Source organism: Pithys albifrons, chromosome 2 (assembly GCF_047495875.1).
Source record: "Pithys albifrons albifrons isolate INPA30051 chromosome 2, PitAlb_v1, whole genome shotgun sequence".
NCBI classification, from domain to species: Eukaryota; Metazoa; Chordata; class Aves; order Passeriformes; family Thamnophilidae; genus Pithys; species Pithys albifrons.
Window position 1 is genome coordinate 60,376,338 of NC_092459.1, and position 22,601 is coordinate 60,398,938.

The following is a 22,601-nucleotide window of genomic DNA, read 5'->3' on the forward strand; positions in this document are numbered from 1 at the left end:
GGGTTCACAATCAGTTGCGTAGGAATGAGGTACTCTACACACCTCAAGAACGCCCTCTACCGAGAAGCTGTTCTGGAAAACCTTTCACGCGTTTGTCCAGCTGAAAGCACCTGATAATTCCAGGGCTATTTCCAGGTGTGCACATCACAGCAAGTGTTGTGGAGTCCCATGAAGAGCCACATATATCTGCCACCAAAACTACCTCAAGTAAGCAGCCTTTAATTATGTGTGCTTGCACATTAAATGAAAACTGGGTTCAAATGCAGCCCTGGAAGAGATCATGTTTTGAAGACCTGGTCATCAGTCACACATGAAAAAGAAAATGGCAACAACCAAGGAACAAATAGTACTTGATTTTAAACAAGAATTAGGAAACAAGCCTTCAACAAATTTTGTAGTATCAAACATTAGACCAGTAGATACAGCTAAAAAAGTGGGCATGCATTGTAGCAGAGAGTGACTTCTTCCAGACAGTCAAATGTATAATAACCTTAAGTAACTAATGTTTTCTTTCTTGTTACTTCAATACAAGCTTTCTTATTTTGATGGAGGATTTCTTTGGCAGAGATTTTAATTTCAGCTTCTTGAGTTAGCAGCTCTATTTAAGGGACAAGAGGATACAGAAACAAATCACTTCCCCAGATTTCAGAATAGACAACAGGGTTTGCAACTGCTCCTAAGTGGGTAGCTAGAAATGGGTCCAAGAAACAGCTGGGAAGAGTAGGCAGAATCACAGAAAGGAGGAGAAGGAGACAAGAACTCTCTACTTGAGTATGAAACACTCCATGCTTTGGAGCCAAGGAGGACAATTTTTCAGCTTCTAAAATCACATCTCCAATGCTAGACCTCAAACTCTAAGGTTAGATATCCAAACATCAAACCTCTACAAGTGTTTTACTAATAAAATAGCACTGGAACTTAAACACTCACAGGCAATGCCAGTGCATTTCCCTGGGAGAAACTGATATAAGAAGAATTATTCTAAAGAGAATTGTTGTGGATTTGTGTGGAGAATATCACAAATGGCATAAACTAGCAAACCTAATACGTTCAAAAGAGAAATGCTGAGTTCAACTATGACTACTCAGGGGCAAGCTCTAAGAATCAGCTAACTAACATAAAAGATGTCTGCTGTGTGCCATGCAGTCCTTTCCCCTTCAAGACTCCAGAGAACAGAAAAAATAGCTATAACCTGTGGTTAGAGATGGGCTCTGTTCACCAGTGGGACTATGTCCTTAGAGAACTGGTCTACAGGGAGAAGTTTGTAGCCTCTCAGGCTTGGAAAGCTCTATCAAACACCAATATGGACATTCTTCCTTGATAAGTCTGCATGGCTGGACAAAGTGAGTGTAGAAAAGAATGCTAGTGATTTATCATGTGTATTTTTAAATTTTTCAACACTAAAAATTATTTTTTTAGATTAAACAGACTTTGAATTATTTTTTTTAAAAAAGTGAGGAAGAAGCTGTACTTATGACACATCTCCCCAGACTGAGTGGTATGGCTGAGCCCATATCCCTGCACAATAAACCCAGACAGTAGCCCACCCTTTTCAGCTCTCAGACGTTGCATCCTGCCTGCTATTCTTTGTGCCAAACATAAACCAGTGGTCAGGAGGATCTGATGAAGTTACTTGACTCCTAAGCCTCCTGCCCCTGAAGGTGAGGCAAACTCCATCTCAGGTCCAAACTGCAGTGCAGGCATGAGTCTGCAGCTGGTAGTGGCCTCCACTGGATCTAAGCTTCAACCCAGGGAATTCTAGAAACCAAAACAGAAATTCAAGTGCTTTCATCATTTAGACAAAGCTGAAAATCTGGCAGAAGTAGCTGTTCTTCAATATTTAGGCATGCGAGCTCTCTTTTGACAGACAAAAACTTATTTTATTGACATCAGTTAAATTTTTGGTGCCATTTTCATAGTGCTGTTTCTTTCATGGCACAAGGGTTACAGGTGCTACTACAAATGCACTTAGATTGCATTTGTTTTACTGTGATTATTCAGTAGGACTTCAACGCATTGAAAGGTTAAAGGGCGTGGAAGTGACAGTGTGTGTGTGGATCTCTTAAGGTCTGAGGTGACTGATGAATGCATCCTTAAGGACCAGAGAATGACTTGTAGAATGTGGATGCCTTGTAACCACTAGAATCTTCCATGTATGTAGGTGAACTACTGACCAATAGTGTCCTGGCTTGTTATATACAGGAGTAGATAAAAGTGAAGCTGTTACTAAAAATAAAGTCCTTTGTCTTCGGTGAAGCCTTCTGATCACACTGCAGCCTGAGTTGTCTCGGCCTCCTCTGACTGCCACAAGCTAACCTATATTACCCAGACAAAGGGTGACCCCAATAGAAGGGCATACCGCTTGGCCACAAACTGTAGTCAAAAGCCAGTCTTAGGACTCACTTAGAAACAACTGTGATATCAACATCTTCCATCCCATTTGTTTGTGATGGACAATTAATAGACAGCTGCTCCTACAGATTCAAAACAAAGAATGACTTTCTGTCAACAAAGTCCTGAGAAATGGCTTGAGTTCACTTAGCAGACTGCATTCAAAAGGACTGCACAGTGCCAGCTTCCTCTACTGCCATCTCAAGTTATCCTCCTAATGTGATGTTACAAAGCACATTATTGAACACATATGACAAAAGAGAAACATTGCTATTAGTTCCTCCTAGTGCAAAGATAAAGGGATTCCTGTGCTTGAGCTTACATGGCAGGTATTGAGCCACTTCAAAGAAAGTGACAATTTTATTGTGTGCCCAATCATCATACTCAGTGGGGTTTCAGTGCAGACACCTATGGGGTTTGTACCAGGTTTATCTGACAGCCTTTCCAGAATTCATATTTTTTTATTTCTGTGCAGCTGTATTCCTTGTGTTCCTAGAACCAAATCAGAGCCTTGCCAGCTAACTCTTCTTTTAGCATCTTTATCACAGTTCCATTCAAGTTTCCATACTGCTATTTCTGAAGTTGTACAGAGAATGATTTGATTGTCTTGGATTAGATGACCCAGTCAAGTAAGTAATTACATGATTCTCACCTAACAATAACAAGATAAGAAGTAGCATTTCTATAGTGCAGCTTTTTACGTAAAATGTGTTTTTAAATATTGTTTTTATCTATAGTAAAATCAAATGTTGACCACACTTCATTACTGTTGCGGGTTCATGTTCATCAATTAATGTGCAAATAATTACCACTATACCAAGCATAACGAAAAGCACTGAAAGATCTGTCTCCATTTAGAAACTAGGAGTTTTCAGTTTTTCTATTATTACATTTTTAAACATTTCTGCTTAACAAGGTCATAATAAATACAAGTATTTATTGAAGTACAGTCAACAGCAGGTTTTCTATAGCAATTCACATTTTAAAGAATCAAATTAATGAAATATTACTGATATTAAACATCTGCCCAATATGCTGAGCTACTGTAGTCATTTCATAGTATTATGGGAACTTCAAAATTGCTTCTGGATGATAATTAATCTCCATATGTATTATGTATTGAAAAAGAATTCACTGTCATTTTGGTGAAGGTTAGTCACACAGACTGAGAACGACAGTACTTCACTGCAGATTAGAGACAACTATAAGGCATTATTGCCTTTAGTTCATTTGATATATGCAGCCCTCAGCATTCTATGCAGCAGAGCAGCAGATTGCATTAAAAAAAGTTTGGAAACACAGTTTCAGTGCTACTGATACAGCACCTTTTACAGTACTCCATGAGAGAAACAGACATTTAATTAACTGTCTGAACTAGGAACTATAGTAAAAAACATGCACTTATTGAAGGATTTTTCATCTTCTTATAATTGAGCTACTTCAGCAGACACAGGGCAGATTCCCCTTACAAAGGGTATTCTGATGTCTTACAACAGTAATTTCAATGATGTCATTAAGTTAGTCACATTGAGGTACCTTTTAGAGACGCAAGAGCTAAACTTACACATACAATGAATCATGACTTCCATCTCTTCATGCCTTGTGCCTAGGCTTCCATGCCTATGAGCATATCATAGAGGGAACAATGCCTTTTATTTCAACAGCCTGAAGTCATGCTGCAACCAGTTACAATGGAGGCCCTCTCATGAGTTTAGAGGCAAAAGAGTAAATGCCCCTCTCTGGATTTGGTGACTGGATTTCACTTTCCTGTGTCCCCAGAATGCCGAATAAACTACTGCGTTCCTGTGACTGACAAGTTAGCATTTCCCTCCTACTGGTTTCCCATCTCCTCCTTCCTCTCTCTATGATCTTGCAAAACTCCCACTGAGTTGAGGTACATCCTTCCGGCTATTTACCAGCAGGAGTGTCTGGCGCACGCGTGGGCTCCACGCATTGCATCCTTTGGTTGTTTTGTTTGTTTGTTTGCTTTTGTTTGGTTTGGTTTGTTTGGTTTTTTTTACTTAGTTAAAGGACTTAGTTAAAAAGAAGTTATTAAACTCTAGATGCTTCGCCTCGCCGTTACCCGGCTCCTCCCGAGAGCGGGGCGCCGGGTCCTTACCCAGGGCCGGGGTGATGGTGGGGGCAGCGGGCACCGCCGAGGGGGGATGAAGGGCCGGCTTAAGGCGGCCGGGCAGGGGCAGGGGCAGGGGCGGGGGCAGGGGCAGTGGCGGGGACAGGGGCAGGGGCAGGGGCAGGGGCAGGGGCAGGGGCGGGGGCAGGGGCAGGGGCGGGGACAGGGGCAGGGGCAGGGGCAGGGGCAGTGGCGGGGACAGGGGCAGGGGCAGGGGCAGGGGCAGGCGCAGGGGCAGGTGAGTGGCCGGCAGGGGGGCGGCGGTGGCGGCCGGCGCTGCTGACGGTGCTGGCCGGGGATTATCGCCCGGCGCCAGCCCGCCCCGCTTTTGCTGCGCCCGCTTGCCGGCCCGACCGCGGGGGCCCGCCCGGGGACTCAGGGCGGAGCGAGCCGGGGCAGGGGCCGGGGAGGGCTCCGGTCGCCGCCGCCCACGCAGGGCACCTTTCTCAGACATGTCCCCCAACTACATCCGCAGCTTCTCGGAGGGATGTGTGAGTACGCGGGGGCGGCTCCCCCTCGCCCTGACCGGAGCCGGGGGCACAGGGCAGCGGTGCCTTCCGGGCGGGATGCGGCACACGCTGAAGGGCAGCTTGAGGGGGACTGGAAATGCCCCTTGGGGGAAGCTGAACTTTAATTAGCGGGAATAAGTATGGTTATAGTATGGTTAGGTTTGATGGTGGCACGGCAGTCCGTGCTGTGCCATCACCTGACATCATGTGAACGAATCAATGCAACAACAAAACGAATAGACTTTGGGTCGAAGCGCTCAGCTCCGTCTGGCGCGTTCTGCAGCAGCGGAATACAGATAAAGGCAGTGAGACAAATGAACTGACAAGTACTAGACAAAAGAACGTTTATATAAAATTAGTAGGAACAATAAAGTGTTGTAAGCCATTATTTTGTACAGCAGCCTTCATAGGCAAACTCCTTTTAAAACAAGTAGAATAAAATAAATATTTTGGATAATGAAAAAGAGCAAGTAGACCTCCAACAATAACACTGTTCATTTTTGTTTTTATGGTGAATAACCCTGTGATTTGCAGCTCAGGCCACCAACGGTAATTGGCCAATTCCACACTCTTTTTTTTGGCTCAATTCGAATGTTTTTCCTTGGCGTTTTGGGCTTTGCTGTTTATGGAAATGAGGCCTTGCATTTCAGCTGTGACCCAGACAAGAGGGAGGTTAATCTTTTCTGTTACAACCAGTTTAGGCCTATAACTCCTCAGGTAATTATCTTTTTTGTTACTTTTTTTAATTGTAAAAATCCAATGTTAAGAAAATAAACTGCAAAAATTAAACATGATTGTTCCATATAAGAAGCAGTAACTGACTGGGATAATTATCCCTAGGTTTTTTCCATTTGTATTTTCCTTTTAATAACCCTTTATCTGTGACTAAATATGAACTTGTGTTTTCTGTCCTTAATAACAACGATCTCACATTTCAGAAACCAAATAACTTCTCAAACGAAAAAAGTAATTTTTACCTTTATTGTCATCTAAGTGTTAATACATTTGATAAATATTAAAAACAGACTTGCAAATGTTCCAATATGTGTGCATTTTATCTGTCTCTGTGCAGTTGTAAATGATTTGACACCTGCATTTCTGCTACATTTCAGGTATTCTGGGCATTACAGCTGGTGATTGTACTGGTACCTGGAGCCTTTTTTCACCTCTATGCTGCATGTAAGAGCATCAAACAGGAAGACATTCTCCAAAAGTCATCCTACACTGGTTTTTATATTTTCTCTGTTTTCTTAAGGATTGTCCTTGAGGTTGCCGCTTTTTGGCTTCAGATTCAGCTCTTTGGTTTCAAAGTGAATGCAATCTACATGTGTGATGTAGGAGCACTTGAAAAAAAGTTTAACATTACCCGGTGCATGGTGCCAGAGCACTTTGAAAAGACAATTTTTCTTATTGCAATGTATACATTTACTGTGATTACAGTGATCTTGTGTGTTGCTGAAATTTTTGAGATCTCATGTAGGAGGCTAGGTCTCTTAAAATCTCAGTGATGAAAATGACTCCTACTCATTTACCACCCTGTCCACCTATAGTTTTATAAAAATTATTTCAAGCCATAACACAAAACATCTCCTGTCCTTTATGCAGTGTTGCAGTACAGAACCACACTAATGATTACTGCTGCAAAATAATCTGACATTTACTCCTTAGCTGAAAACTACCATATTTTGTGAATAATTTTTATTTCCACGTCAATACCAAACGCAATAAGATTCACTACAATAAGATATTTTTCTGACCTGCCACATACAATAGTTTTGCCTCCAGAGAAGTGTCTGTATGTGAGGAGGAGGTTATTCACAGCTTTTCTGAATGCATGCAATTGGGGTTAATAAGGTTATTTACTGTCCAAGAAAAACTGTTCAAAATTTCTTATATGTTTTTATGGCTTGAGAATTAAGCAGTAATGGTGGATAGTCTCTGAGTACCAGAAAGCATGCAAGCATCTTCTGAAGCAGTGCCACTGTTGAAACCTGCACCTCGGCATCCAGGGGCAGAGACTCCTGGTTAGACTGTGGGGACAACACATCCATCCATACCAGCTCCTTTTAAAATTGAGAGAGTAGCATGGTATTCCTTGTGCTGACTGGAATGCCTTACCCTCATTATGTTTTGGCTTAAGGTGTGGAAGATTTTTACCAATTTAGTATGATTCCATTTTGAAGGAGTAAAAGGGCTTTCTGCCCTAATTTGCATGAGACTTAAAAGTGTCAAAATAAAATCTCAGAGATAAGCCTTTTCTAGGCCCAATCAAGACTTGATTTCTGTGAGAGTTTTGCTTGTGTGTGACTGCAGAATTGGGCCCACAGAATTTTTTGCTGTATGTGTCACATCTAACTTCTTGCTCTGACTAAAGTTGCTAGAATAGCAGTTAATAAAGAAGTCTGCATATTAAAATTATTCTATGCAATAAGAGTATTTGGTTAGGTTAGGTCTCAACCTTTATATAGGTATCAGATGTTTTTGTGTGCAACAGTTTCTTCTTACGGACTAATAAACATATTAAATTTACAAGTGATTTCCTTGTGCTGAAGTGAGATACTGGAAATAAAACAGATTTCAGAACCATAAAGAAAGGAGGAGGTAGTTTCCTGTATAAAACATGTAAAAATAGCAATCATAACAATTAGCTATTTTCTGTTCATTTTTCAAACATAAAAGTTTTGAAACAGTGACAACATTTGGGTCCTTTCAGGAATATTTGGAATATTCTGGAAAAATTATTAGCAAATGTTTTAGCACCAACTGTTAGTTAAGCAGTCCCAAACAATGCTGGAATCCTCACCTTGGAATCCTCACCCACAAAACTAGTCCTTGCAACATAAATGGGATTGCATGCTTTAGGTGTCTTGGATTTGATTGACCACACCTGGGCCATTTAAAACACAGTGGGTCACAACAAGATGTGTGGTTTTTTAATATACTGATCAAAAACAAGATGATAAATTTCAATACATTCACCATATTAAAGCATTAATGTTATTTTTTCCCTATGGAAGTAAGTTAAATGTTGTCTTAAATAAATGTCCAGTCAACTCCATCAGATTTGTGCAATATTAAACTTATTTGTAAGTTATTTGATATTTGCAAGCATTGCAAGTGGAATAAAAATCACTGTGCTAACTTCATGTTTGTATACTGTGACATATGCTTTGGTAGATACATGTTTAATTTTTCACTGTATATGTCAGCATCCACCTGGAATTATTCTTTGCAATTGAAACTTGTAATCTCAGGTAAAACCCCTTTTTTTATTTATAAAAGAATACAAAACATAGAACTACTAAAAGGAAGAATTTACTTTCATGTGCTAGGTACAGTTGTGACCAATGGTACAGAAATCATACTTAGTCATATTTGTATAGTAATAAAATAACTTAATCACAACCTTGTCATTATTTTCCCTGGTGCCTAATATTTCCATTGCTTGCCATTCTTCTTCTGTAATGTAGATTTCCAAACACTTCAGAAAGGTCAGAGGAGTGCCAGAATCCCCAAGCCCTCAGGGGACATCCTTGTTAACCACCAAAAGCCTTGAAGAACACCTACTAGCATGGGACTGCCTGAGGACCCCCAGGGGGGCTTTCGGAACTGGATTACCCACGACCCTGCCCTCTCCCTTGGTGGTCAAAATCTGGAACATATTAAAAAGATTCCTTCTTCCAAACGAGATACAGCACTGATTTTTTTTCTGCATTTCTTATGAAATTAAAATCGTCAAATTCCTCAGGTTTTCATTTAGAAACAAAATGTGCATTATTGCCTTTTAGTGAAAATGTTTTTCTGTGCCTGATTCTGTCATTAGTTTATGGAACATGTTGATGGAGATATTATGTTCATGTAAAGAAATCATTTCCCCATGGTTGTCAACACTTCTCTTTCCTATATTTGCCATTTGTTTTTCTGGCATTCATTGTATTCTCTGTCACTTAGTCTCCCAAACGCCCACCACTTTAATCCTCATTTACATTGTTTTCTATCAGCTTCCTTTAACCCTTACTCTGTCTGAGATTGAAATGCCTTTATGTGTTCCCCTGTGTTGTACTGATTTTAACTCAAATGCTTAGCATATATTTGAATGATCTGAAGATTTGGGTGTTTATGACATTATGAAAGGAATTATATAATACACTTGGGGATTCTTTGACTAGTTCTGTTTCTTGACACAGTGAACATGAAGTCCTGCCTCCCAGAACACTGAGGAAGCATTTTTGTTGCTTACATCAGGTTCACACTATAAGTGCTTCTTTGACTTTTTTATTGTTTTCCACCATACTCGAGCCACCTCCTTTTCACAGACAGCACTCAAAGCAATTCCCAGCTCATCTGTTTGCAGTCAGTTTTGTCTCTAGTGAGTCATCATGACCATTTTAGTTCTCACTTAACAAGCAGCTGTAATTGTGACGTGATTGCATTTACATCAAAGGTATAGCTGCTCTGGGCCACACAGTTTCCAGTATATCACCATAACATCCCAGTCCTGTAACCATTCCTTGTTCTGTTCCTTTTTTGGCATTCTTTCTTCTGCTCAGACATCATTTTCGTCCTATTCTCCTCTCAGCACTCTCCCATGCCAGCAATGAGACAATGCAGGTACCTCTCCTACTCCCTGACTCCCTCTAAAGTGAATCTTTCCTTATGCCCTGGAGTATTGACATTGTCTTGCCTTGCAGACAGTCATTTTGAGACCAGGAAGACGTTTGGCAACAGGGCTATCTAAAAGAAATTTTTAAATAATTTTAATTATGCTATCAGAATGAGTAGATGATAGACATTAAAACAATTTTTACTGCAATAATTTATGAGATCCATTTAAAAGTATTTTGTTTCAACAGTTCACTTTATTTTGCTGTTTTTATCTCCTCAGCAAAACCAGAAATCCCTGGAGGACACTCCGAGAAAAAGTTATCTGGGAAGTGGTGATCCTCCAAGCTGTTCCAGGGCTGGCGGACTTGCTGACAGCTGCCGGGAAGCAGCCCAGCCCTGTAAGCCAGGCCATGGTAGCTCAAGGCTCCTCCAGCGGGAGGAAGGGCAGAGGTCCAGGAGTAAGGACGCAGTTCAGCCCCCGAGGGCCCCTCGGGGCTCTGGTGAGCCTTGGAGCAGCCCAGGGCGAAGGTTTTTCAGCCTAAGAAGGGATTTGATTTGCAGGTGTACCCCCACAGGGAAGGTCTGCACAGCTCTGTGGGCTGCCGTGCCAAAGGGAGGGAGACAGGACGGATGGGGAGGGCGTCAGGGGGGGCACCGTCGGGGCCAGGCTGCCATTCCACGGCTGGGCCAGGGGAAGCCCCGGCCACCCCGAGCTCTCCAGGCCCTTCCTTAGGGCTGCTGTGGGACGTGTTTCCAGAGCGAAAGGGCCACGTAGGTGGCGGCTGCGCGTGTGGGACCCCACGGACGGACTGATTGACACTCCGCTCCCTACGGGGCCACCCGCCCGCCCCCTCCCGGCCAGCAGGGGGCGCTATTTCCGACCCTCCGACCCCCCTCCCGCCTCTCCGCCTCCGGCACCCGCCCCCGGCGCCCCGAGCCGGAAGCGGAAGCGGCTCGCGCCAGCCCCGGGAGCCAAACCCGCGCGCCGACGCCCGCCCTCCCGCCGTCCGCGCGCCTCATGGCGGCCCCGGCCCTTCCCCCGCTGCCGCCGCAGCTCCGGAGCATCCAGCACCATCTGCGGACCGCGCAGGAGCTGGACAAGCGCGAGCCCGTGGTGGCGTACTACTGTGAGTGAGGACGAGGAGGCGGCCAAAGCGCCGCCCCGCCCCGCCCCGCCGGCCTCCAGACTGGGCCCGGCCACCGCTCCCCGCGGCGGGGCTGCCCCCGCCCCCTGCCCCGTCCGCCGGTCTCTGCTCCGGGCGGAGCGCCCCTGCCCTGCCCTGCCCCTGCCCCTACCCTGCCCGGGGTGCCCGCAGGATGTGCGGGACCGGGGGCAGGCCCCACCTCGGGGCGGGGCGGTGGTCGCGGTCCTGCCCCGGGTGCTGCATGGCCCGACCCTCCCTCCATGGGCTCTGCTTTGGCGGAGTTAAAGCCTCTCCGCTGGCGTGGTGGATATTTCAGCAGCCCGAGTGCGTGCTGGAACGCGCGTGTGTATATAAGTTAAGATTTTAATTTTTACAGCTGTTCAGTGATACGCACAGATTAACATGAATCCTTCTTTGTCAACTTTTGTTATTTGTTGATGGCTCTAGGAATAGTTATACCACAACCAAAGCTCCCAGAACACGGTACAGAATCAGCCAGTTTTCTCCTAAAACATGGGCATGTTACAGCTCTAAAAGTCAGATTAATACTGACTCCCCTTGTTTACCTTCAGATCACTTTCTGCGTTTTTGAGATATATGTTATTGCCTCAGTGTGGAATGAGCTGCACATTCAAATGAGACTAAAAATTTCTGAACGTAGTAAGAACAGCATAAAAAAATAATATTCGAGAGCCTTTTCTGAGTTTTTTATTCTGCTGAAAAGACCTTCTTTCTGTCTTGTGTATCTGAGTAAGAATTTTGGTTTGAGAGTCTGTGGTTCTGCCAGTAGCTTCATTTTATTTTCTGTGAGGCTTTGCCACATTCTCAGGGTTCTCAAAAGGGCTCTTTTTGTTTCGCTGAAATGAAGACAGCAAAACCTTACTGTAGATCTTCCAAATTAATCAATACATTTTTTAACCTGTCATGGCTTCTAAGCTAATGGTTGTCAGGGCAGACTGTGAGCCCTTCTAAAAGACTTTCCATAGTGAACTAAGAAATGCAAGCCTGGTGTTAGTCTGAAATTCCTGTTACAGTTAAACCATGCTGGAAAAATGCCTCAGATCACCAGAAATGTATGTTTATGTTTGGCATGACCCACCCTTAAGGGGAAGGAAGGTGCATTGTCACAATGTTGTTTGGTTTTTTCTTCTTATTGAGATGCAAGGTCATCTGAGGGGTTTACTTGGCTTGTCTTCAAAAAGTGTTAAAAACAGATGTAGAACTGGTAGTTTAATTTGTAAGGATGAATTAGTGAAATTGGAGCTTCAGAAAGCTCTGAAAAATCTATCAGCTCAGTGACAGAAGAATAATGTAAAGTTTTCTGTGTTACTCAGGAACAGTATGTCAGTGTGAAAAGCTGCAACTAGAGAAGTGAAATCACCACATATTAGAACACTGGATGATCTCAATAGTACTTGCTCTTAATGGAAAAACATGGGACAAGGCACACTTTGAGTGACAGGAATCACCACCTAGGTCAAGTTGCGTGGGGTTTTTTGTTTTTTTTTTTTCCTTTATTTCTATGGGCTTTTTTATCAGATTTAACACCCTATCTAGCTAGACAAGAAAACAACTAGCATTTAGTGTAGATTACAAGATACAAGTCTGTTTTCATTTTAAAACAGAAATTATTTAGTGCCTGATCTCTCTTTGTCTTTTGCATTCTGAAACTTAATGTAAGTTTTAGTGCAGAGAGAAAAAAACCTATGTTGGATAATTGCCACTTTCTGTAAAGTCCTATTCTTTGTCTGTACTAAGTAGTCTGAAAATTATATTTTTTTCATTTGATGACTTCAACACATCTGATTCATTATTGAGTACAGTGAAGACTATGTTCTAATTACAGTATTACATAAAATAAAAAGCAGTGACACCTCTTTTTCAAGTTAGGTCTTGCTCATATCCTTTGTTCTTTTAAATACACAGAGAAGAAGAATTAATTTTCGCCAGTCTTCCAGTGATGACACTTATTTCCTCCTGTGGTGGATGAGTTTGTCTGGATTGACTAAAATGTAGAACTTCTGTTTCATAGGATTTTTCCCCTTTGATTTATTTCTGACTTTGAAGCAAAAATAAGATTTGCGAACCCTTAATTTTTAATGTTGTGGGTTTAGAGCAATTATGTGGAATCCCAAAGTATTAATTATTAATATCACTACTGTAAAAAAATGTGCTGTATATACTGCTAGCATTCAGTGAATAATAAAAGCTTTTCTGAAAGAGTAGGTTTTTTAAGGTATAGGTCTGGGGATACAAAAAAAAAGTCAGGGTACTTTTTAGATAAAGTTTGAAAGCAATGCAGATTTATGTAGAGTTAAAGCAAAGTTTCTCAGATGCTTCACTGAAAAAAGTGAACATCTCCCTGTTGAGCCTTTGAAATGTGTTTCAGAGGAGCTCTGCACATTAATGGATTGCATAGAGGGAATAGCATGAGGAAATCTCAGTGTGTGCTGCAACGTGTGGTGATTGCTGTGCTGGTCCTTCTCCACCGGCCTACTACACAGGTGCAGCCTTGGCACCGAGTGTGGCCTGAGACTGGGTGGCTGAAGTTAGCCAGCAGAAGCTGCGGGGACCCTGCAGTGAAAGGCCAGTGATGGGGCAGTGCTTGTTCCATCACAAGACTGCTTGCACAGCCACTCTGAGGGAGAATACCCAAGTTTTGGTCATCTGATGGATACAGCTATCAGTCTGAAGAGTGAGATGTTTATAGGTTTGAAGTATTGCTGTAAGTGGGTGGTTCCGTGGTGTCATGGAGAGCACTCTGGACTCTGAATCCCAAGGACCTGAGTTTGAGTCTCAGTGGGGACCGTCCCCTGGCAGTTAAATGCCTCCCTGCCATCCCATCCCATCAGATCTCGGATGCTCAGCAGAGTCAGCCCCAGTTAGTACCGGGTGCTGTGGCAGTCCCGAGGACTTCCCTGTCACTGTCCAAGCTCGCTCGGCCGTGGCAGATGGACCTCAGGACTTAAACGGTGGGACCAGTTCTGCGCACGCTGTGCCTCACCTAAAAAATCCACTGTGCAGGCTGGAAGGGCACACCCACGTGGGGAGAGCCCTGCCCAAATCTTCGTTTGCAAAGTGTAGCCATACATACATACATTGCCATAAGTGGCTCATACCTAGAAAAAAGTTTTGGTCCCAATATTATTAATGTTTCCATAGCACAGAAGTTGTCTGTATGGCCATCTATTTGCTAGTTTGGATTTATGTTCATTTTAGTTAAATTCTGCTTCTATATTTCTGATAATAAGAACTGTGACATGAATTAATTTGAGCATCAGAAACAAAACTTTGCAAGATGTGTTTGCAACATAAAACATTACTTTCTGTAGCTTAGCAATAAAAATGTCAAGAGTAACTACTTACTGCCTTGTTAATATTTTTGTCTCTGATCAGCATCCATGGGTGCTAGAGGTGAATTTAAATGGCAGTTGCACATTGTATTTGCATACACCATTTTAATTTTTTTTCTCTTACTTTTTTGGGTATAGTGCATTTTAAGCTTTAACCTAGCATACATCAGTAATGCCACCTAAAGAAGATACAGTAGTCCTTCCCTGGCCTCTCGTTCCCAACCTTAGTGTGCTTCAGAAGCAAATGTTGATGTAATTGTATGATGAAAGCCAATAATAAGCTATTTTTTAGCCAGGCCAATTCACTAGTGCTTAAACAGCTGTGCTCCCACACAGACGAAGACAAGGAACAGGACACAGGGGCTTCGGGTGAAGACAGGGCTCCTGCTTTTTTGATATTGCTGGCATATGTTGATTTAAAGAAATTGTAATTTAATGATCATTAATCTGTTTTACTCAGCATGAATAGCTACAGCAGGGATTATTTGTATTTTTCAACTGCCACATGATTTTCCACAGGAGAATTAAAATGTGGAAGAGCAACCTTGATGTTCTTGTACACTGTAATGCATCACAGATACTTTCTGTTGTGGTACTTCCTAGAAACACTGCAACAATTAAAAAGTGTGTTTATCGCTGGTAATCCTGTATATTCCTTACAAAACCTTCATGCTTAACCTCTTTATTAAGTGTTCAGATTCAAAGCAGCATATAGTCAGTAGCTTTATATGTTATGTGTAAATTGCTACTTTTTTTAGCTTTACTTTTAGTAGATGGAAGTTATGTAGGACATAATCTCACAAAATAATTCTTCTTTAAAAGAGATTAGACCCTTAATGGTTAATGTAAGTGTCCAGCAGGCTGGTAATCTACCACCTTTTAAAATGCTTACCTCCCCATATGATACTTTTTCTCCTTCCCCTAATATTTTGTTACTCGTCAGTAAGTATGTAGCTATTCCAGGTTCAGTAAAGGTGAGATGATTCACAAGGTATAAGGGAATACCAGGAAATTACGCTACACTGTTTGCCTGGCTGAGGACAAATAAGTAATTGGAAGTCAATAAAATAGCTTTGGATATTAAAAACTTACACGGGTCTGATTGTTTGACTACTTTAAGATGTTACCCTGCAGACACAAGGAGGCAGGCTCTGATAAAACAAGTCTCTGGCCTGTAATAACTGAAGAAATTTTATCTCTGTGCCATAGACAGTTGGAGTCAGAAGTTATTTCTTTAACAATTACAAGGTTTGAGAGGTAGCTGTGTCTTTCAAAAACTTCTAGTTTAAAGCAAGATTTTCCTTAATGGCTGTTGTTTCAGCATTTAAGTAGTGTTGTGAAGCTCTTTGCAAAGATGATTAGGAGTTTATTTTAGACTTCTGTACTTACTGGACATTGATGTTCTGATTCAAAAGTATTGCGAGAATGCCAGTGAGTTGCCAGAAAAGGACTGATGTTTCATGATATATAACACACTAACACACAGCAGTATTTGGATATCCAGTGAACGCAACATGAGACATTATGATGCTAGTAGCTTCCAAAAAGCAGAGCTGTGATGATTTTTGCTTTACAGTGTACTAAACATCAGAAAACATTCATATGTGATCAGTAGATTTGATCTGTTTAAAAAAGTGTGAAAAAAATCTTCAATTTTTAGATTCTTGAGATGAAAAAGCACTACAGAAATGCTTCTGAAGGATCTTACTATTGTATTAACATTTCTGGTTTTGTGAGATCAAGCAGGAGAGAAAAAGCAAAAAAGGTTTTTTTCCCCCTGCAGGTAGTTGACAACCTCTTGAACCAAAAGATTTCCAAGGCATGAAATTGGCTTCTTCCAGTTTAAGCTAAACCTGTGGAGGGTAGTCCACTGGAGTGCTTCAGATTTGTGCTATAACCACTACGAGCTGTTTTATCCTCATGACTTGACCATAACTAATCCAGAGTAGCTGCCTTCTCCTCCTTTCCCCTTCTAGACATCTCAATTGCTATAAATCCTACATTTAATGTAGTTTTTCTGTTTTAATTAGAAATTTTCATTTTCTTTATTAGACTGTAGAGACGAGCTTTTAAAAATGCTGATAGTTCAAATATTGTACAAAAGCGTAGAAGCCTATGAATTCCACTTATGGATCTCTTACTCAAATTTTACAGGACCAAAATTAGTGCTTAAAACCAGATGGAAGTATGGTAGTGTAGAGTACAGATTCACTTCTTAGGATTCATAATAGTTACTGCTAGATTACTTGTTTTGTCATGTAACCTTAATAGGTGTCACCTATTTAGCTTGTTTGCACGTTTCTATTATTCAAATGTGCAGTTAAATGCCACCCTGATACCCAGTCCCATCAGATCTCGAAAGCTCAGCAGGGTCAGGCCTGGTCAGTACTTGGATGGGAGACCTCCTGGCAATACCGGGGGCTGTAGGTTCTAGTCCCGAGGACTTCACTGTCACTGTCCAAGCTCACTCGGCCGTGGCAGTTGAACCTCAGGACTAAAACAGCAGGGCCAGTTCTGCACACGCTGTGCCTCACCTAAAACATCCACTGCGCAGGCTGGAAGGGCACACCCACGTGGGGACAGCCCTGCCCAAATCTGGGTTCACAAAGTCCAGCCATCATCATCATCATTATTCAAATAAAAGGGAATTGTAATGTAACTTACTGTAACTGTCAGGAATTTTAAGAGATGTTTCACTTGAGATCATTTTGACTTGACAAAATTTATCCAGTGTGTGACATAACCCTGAATTGTACTGTTATCAGTCCATTTTTCTTGGTAAGGTTTAAAATACTGTAAAAGAATCTGAGGAGACAAAGGGGTCATGATACTATGATTTTTTTGTTACAAGTTTCTTAATTAAATTTTGTAGTCTTCCTTCCCCACACTTTGCCATCCTTTTTTCTTTTTTTTTTTATTTTCACCTTAAACTAATTTTATTGAAAATAAGTGTTTAAAAGTAATTTGTTTACTCTGGAATTTTTAAAATTCTGAATTGATTCTGCCAGCCTAATATCTTGTCTTTTGCCAGTTCAGCATCATATAAGAAAGAGGGTATAAGGCCCTTCACAATTTGTTTGTCAGTACTGTTAAATCTATTTTTAAAAGTCTTTGGATTCAGACAACTTGGACTTAACCATGTAGAAATAACATATATTTGTGATCTGCAGGCAGAAATTGCATGATTGTAATATGACACATTAATGTTCATGAAAGCAAGAATAATTCATTTTTATATGAAAATACGTTTCCAGTAGTTTTGGATTTCAGTATAATCCAGTTTAATGCCCGTGTGTCCCTTGCTTCTCACATTTGCATTCCAGCTGTTGGCTTCCTGTACCAAGCAGTTAATAAATGTTTTTCTGTCAGTGGTTTGACAAAGGGAAGTGGAAGGTGTGGAATATAGATGAGTAATAAATTATGGCCTGAAAAAGCTTTCATTCCTTGATAAGAATCAAAATATAGCTAAAGTTTATTGCGATGTCGTTACTATTTCATGTCAGTTTGCTACTATCAAATGTCAAAAATACAGTTGCCAATAATTTGCTTTGTATACTAGGGAATTAAATATGCACAAGGAAAAAGAAATACAATCTTGTGATCCTGTTAGACCAGGAAAAAAAAATTGGATAGGAGGACAGCATTTGGAAGACAGAATCAACGTATTGTGCATGCCTGCTGGCTGGAACTTGTGTTCTCCTGTGTTTTTTACTTGGCACAGAGTTATTTTAAAATGGGAGTGAAGGGAGTTTCAGTTGTTATCCAAACATAAATCTGGAGTAGCTTAATGTGTATGAGGAATGAATGCCTGGCACATAGGAAAGACAACATACTTGCTGTGAAATTGTGCTGTGTATTAGCAAAGGAAGAATAACATGCTACTACGTGACATAAATGAAGGCAAAAGAGTTTCTGTGAAGTTCACACTGTGATTCCATCCAGTGCGCCCACACTTAGTATTTACTGAACAAAGATTATGGGCAGCAAATTAAGATGTGTATTTTGTAGCTGTCTTGGCAAAACATTTTTGTGAGAATGATTACTTGCCAAGTCTTTATGAATTTGAAGATAAATGTCCTGTCTGCAAACTGAGAGCAAACTCTCTTTTATTTAATAATTAGCAAAACAGTTTTGTCTTTGTGTATAAAATTACAAATGACTTTAACTCTACTTATGATATTCATAAATACTTAGACATTAGCTCTGGGTAGCCTCCTTTAGCTCTTTAGTGCTTTACTTTGTGCATATATTACTCTTGTTGGCCACATTAAAGTGTTTTTTGCTATTTGATTTGGATAAATGGGGTAAAAAGTAGTTATAGCTGTTATTAAGCTGAGTGCATAAAACTAAAAAAAAGGAATAATTTCAGTCATCTCTTTGTTTCCAGGTACTCCAGGGCTTCATCAGAAATAGGGAAGAGAGATGAGAATTACAGTTCACTTAATTCCAAAATGGTCTGCTTCCTTCATATACTCCATTTAGGCTTTAAAAACTTGAAAACTTTTGCAGCTACAGTGTATGGGTTTAGTTGTCTTTTTACATCAGAATTTCCAGAAGCTTGGTTTTTCACAGAGAATTTTTTTAATCAAAAGTTACTAAGCAAATGGCTCCTGTAAGCCTAGTTGTTTTGTGTTACAGTATATTACTGTGATCATTATGGACATCTTCAGACATTTTTTTCTATGTATAAGAAGTTCTGAAGAGAAAATTGAAATAATTTTTATGTAAAATGGCATCTCAAGTGTGGTATTTTAGGAGTTAAAATAATGCATTTGTCATACAGAGCACTAAGGATTTCTTTCTGTGGTGTCCATACTGTTCAGGAGATTAAATTCCGCTTATTGGAAGTTGAACCCCTTCCATTACAGCAAAAATTGTGTGACTTAGCAAGCACAGTAATAATACATTCCACTACTTTTGCAGTATTACAGGAACAAAAACATCTGTATTTAAAGGAATGTAAATAATTAGTCTGTTTTCTTTCAGATATGGGGAGGGAGGGGGCAACTGAACTCTTATCACTGTTGACTTTCTCTGCAGAGATGTTGGGGACAGTAAACTTTTAGCCTCTTGCTTATGAATTAGTTGCTACTGACATTACCTATCAACATAAACATGGAGGACAGTTCTTTGAGTGTTTATTACCTGTTTAAAATTTGACTGATGATATTAACACATAAAAGTTACGTTTTGCTCATTGCTGCTGAAAATTTAGTAATTAAGTGAATTTGCTGATTTGCTGCAAGTTAGACAGGAAAGGGACATTAATAGATTTCCTTGACAATGCAAACTTATTTTTCAGTTACTATCATGTACCTTTACCATAAGTACTACTTGTGTGATGACGTACACATAAAAGTAAGAGATATGCTAGGCACTTGTAATATCTTAATTGGCAAAGGTAGTAGGATCAAAACCAACACAGTCTTACAGAAAACCTTTGTGTAGAATACCAGGAACATTTCAAAATTAGAGAGGCCAGAGAGGATGGCAAAAGACACAGACATGGAAAAACTTGCATTGGAAAATGCATTAAGATTCTTTGCCTTATAAATACAATATAATAATACTCAAAAAGGGAAAGACTAAAACTAGCAGATGCTTTTTCCTGTTGTTGGTAATAAGGCAAGGGATTGCTTACGGCTTTCAGCCTCACTCACAGATAATTTCAAAAACAAAATTCTGAAATGTTAAAAGAATACTATTTTTATTTCAGTAGTGTCTTTAAAAGTAAATACCAAATTAATTCTTCCTTCTACTCCTATTTTGTCTCTGTCCCTAGAAATCTCTAGTTCTTTCAGTTTTTCAGCTCTTTCACATGCTGTTTGCTTGGTAAGTTTGGGGATCATTGGTAGAAGTTTAGAATCCCAAAGGCCTTCTTTTAACTAGAGCAGTGCTAAGTAAAGCAGTAGGTGTGCCTGAACATACTTAACAACATTTTGTTTGTCAATGTTGAGGTTCAGACTGTGGAGAGTACTTTTACTTCTGTATCTTCAGTTAATCAACTGAAACTGATGTTTGTGGAGATGTTGGCTGGTAGGTTTGTATTTTCTGGTCTGTAGGTTGCCTCATCCTTCATTGCAATCAGGTTGTTTTATCAATGGTATCTGAGTCAAGACTACCTTTTGGTACAGAATGCTACTAGGTAGTGGTGCTCTGTCAATCGTACTTTTCACAGACATTGTGCTCTTTCTTTATCACCGTTTACTTGAGAAGGAGGGAATGGGTTTTCCTTTATCTCAATGACTGCCTCATTCGAGGCCTGTCTGGACACATTTGTTGCACAGCAGTCCTCCTTACAAACATATTCCTGTATGTGAAGAAGGGAGTATGCAAAAATTCCAGACTTCAAAAGTTCTTAAGATTGCAGTAGACTCTCCTGTGTTTTCACCTTTTACCAGTTGATAAGATCATTCAGGAAATCTCCTTTACAATTTATATAAACTAGGATTTGGTGGCTAAATGTGGGAACTCTCTTGTGTGTTTCATTGTGTGGTACAGAGATGTAATTGCTGTGACAGGTAAAACACATCTAATCTTATCTCAGGTGACATTAATAGTTCTGTCTATAGGATGACTCTGTGCTTAGAATCTGTAAAGCTGCTGGTGCGAGAGCACCTTCATGCTTACTCGATAGTTTGTGCTTTAAATTACAGTCCTTCCATCTGGAATGACCTAAGGATTCTTGGGCACCTTGGTCCCACAGTATTTTGTTGGAAGGAAAGTAGTGTTGGTATGAAATGTTTCTTGATGTCACCCACAGAATAAAGTTGTATATGGACAAGAAAAACATGTTTCTTAACTGTAACTGTTGTTCTCTGACCTGTGTTTTTCCGTGTTCAAGTCTTGTTCTTCTGCATTTGTTCATTGGAGTGCCTGAAGGAGTCTTAATGTTTTCCTCAGCCTCTGAAATCCTTAGAGGGGAAAGGGCTGGCTCCAGAGCTGCCTGCAAAGTGTACAGATGTCACAGTCCTGTAAATACACCCCTTTGGATATTACCAAGGAAAAAATTATCTTGCTTTCACTAGTTGCAATGAGTATGAAAAAACACCCACATATAGGTTACACGAGTAACAGTTAAAAATTAAGAGGTCTTTTAATTATTAAACACCCTCAAGACTAAAGACATTTGCAGGATCCACACTGACACTTATTTGGAAACAGCATTCTTTTTACATAAATGAGTTTTGAAGAGATTTGAAGATGCAGACTTCAGTAAGAAAGACAAATCTATATCAAGTAATGATCAAGGGTATTCTGAATTTGTCGTCCAAATGCATATTGGTCTAAAATGAATTTATTTGCCTCTGAAAATAGCTGATGCTTCCATCCGTCAATAGATCTAGAGGGCTCGTAGGTTTAGCAACCCTTAGATTAATTCTTAATTTTTATATTAATAAATTATACTGTGAAATGTGTTCCAGGGAGCTTATAGTCCAGTATTTACTAAAAAAGCAATGTAACTAAAGACTGAGCATTAACTCCTTATCATGTGATGATAGTATTTTAATTGATGGTAGACTTAATTTTAGTGCCTTGATTAAAAATCTCTGGATTTTTCTGTGTTTTAAGGTCTTTGAAATCTAATTTCAACTTTGTATTTGCTGGCTTCATAATGTTTAATATTAACATGTCAGCATACTGAACATAAATAAGGTGAGCTTTAGAGTACCTGTCAGTCACTAGCTTAATGTTGTCACTTGATGAAATCTACATAGCATAGAAAGTGTCTTGTAGGACTCCCCTGAAGGTCAGGAGTGAGAGTTAGTGGAATGATTTTTTCAGTAGAAAATGTTCTGTATTTGATTACTGAATGTTTCTGTTCATTTTCCTTTTTCTATGCATGTTAATCCTAGTAAATAATAGTTGTTTGAGTTTGACCACAATTTCATGAAGCCTGAAAAAGTCTGCCATGTGTAAATCAAAAATTCACAGGTTTTCAGTAGTAAAATGATATTTTTCTTCTGAAGATGTTAATCGTTCATTTTCAAGATGATGTTAAAAACTGGTACCTTGAAAGTAAAGTTTGGTAGTCATCTGCTTTAAAAATCACATTTCTGTTTTGAGTCTTTTGATGCTATGTACATAGAGATAATAGATGCTTAATTCCATTTGTTAAAGTAGTGTTTTAAAGCTAACTGGTTCCTGCTACATAAAGTTCCATTTTTAAGATCCTTCTATATATTCTCGCAAATCGACTTGAAATTCCTTTTTGAGAGAGTTGCAAGCAAGGATGATGATCATTTACAAAATCATTTAATGTTGTGTAATAGTGCTACAAACATCAACTTTAAATCAGCAGTAATAGTGATTGGGGAAAATAAAGCATAAATATTACAAAAATATTTCCTACTATATCTGCAAGATCAAACATATCTAGATTTCACTGCCATTGCTTGCTAATACTGATGTCAGTACATTGTTAGGTCACGAGTTTGCCTTTCAGATGTGTGGAGGGCAATGCTTT

General features: G+C 40.2%; 2 protein-coding genes across 3 annotated transcripts in view; both read left to right on the forward strand.

The window, feature by feature from the left end:
- Positions 1-4,786: 4,786 nt before the first annotated feature.
- On the forward strand, positions 4,787-10,106 carry GJE1 (gap junction protein epsilon 1). Its single transcript, XM_071547944.1, has 4 exons — positions 4,787-5,013; positions 5,566-5,748; positions 6,144-6,210; positions 9,917-10,106. Exons 1-4 carry the CDS (start codon positions 4,975-4,977, stop codon positions 9,970-9,972), a joined length of 345 nt encoding a protein of 114 aa, XP_071404045.1. The 5' UTR covers positions 4,787-4,974; the 3' UTR covers positions 9,973-10,106.
- A 475-nt stretch (positions 10,107-10,581) lies between these two features.
- The window catches only part of VTA1 (vesicle trafficking 1), a 36,586-nt gene continuing 24,566 nt past the window's right edge, over positions 10,582-22,601 (forward strand). For both annotated transcript variants that reach the window (XM_071549193.1, XM_071549194.1), the window contains exon 1: positions 10,582-10,763. In XM_071549193.1, the coding sequence (XP_071405294.1) occupies positions 10,655-10,763 (109 nt within the window). In that variant the 5' untranslated portion in view covers positions 10,582-10,654. The remainder of the gene's footprint in view (positions 10,764-22,601) is intronic.

Coding starts and splice junctions, on each gene's coding strand:
- GJE1 (XM_071547944.1), top strand. CDS start 4,975: ATGTCCCCCAACTACATCCGCAGCTTCTCGGAGGGATGT. Junction 5,014..5,565: donor GCAGCTTCTCGGAGGGATGT/GTGAGTACGCGG, acceptor TGTGATTTGCAG/CTCAGGCCACCAACGGTAAT. Junction 6,211..9,916: donor TTTTCACCTCTATGCTGCAT/GTAAGAGCATCA, acceptor TTATCTCCTCAG/CAAAACCAGAAATCCCTGGA.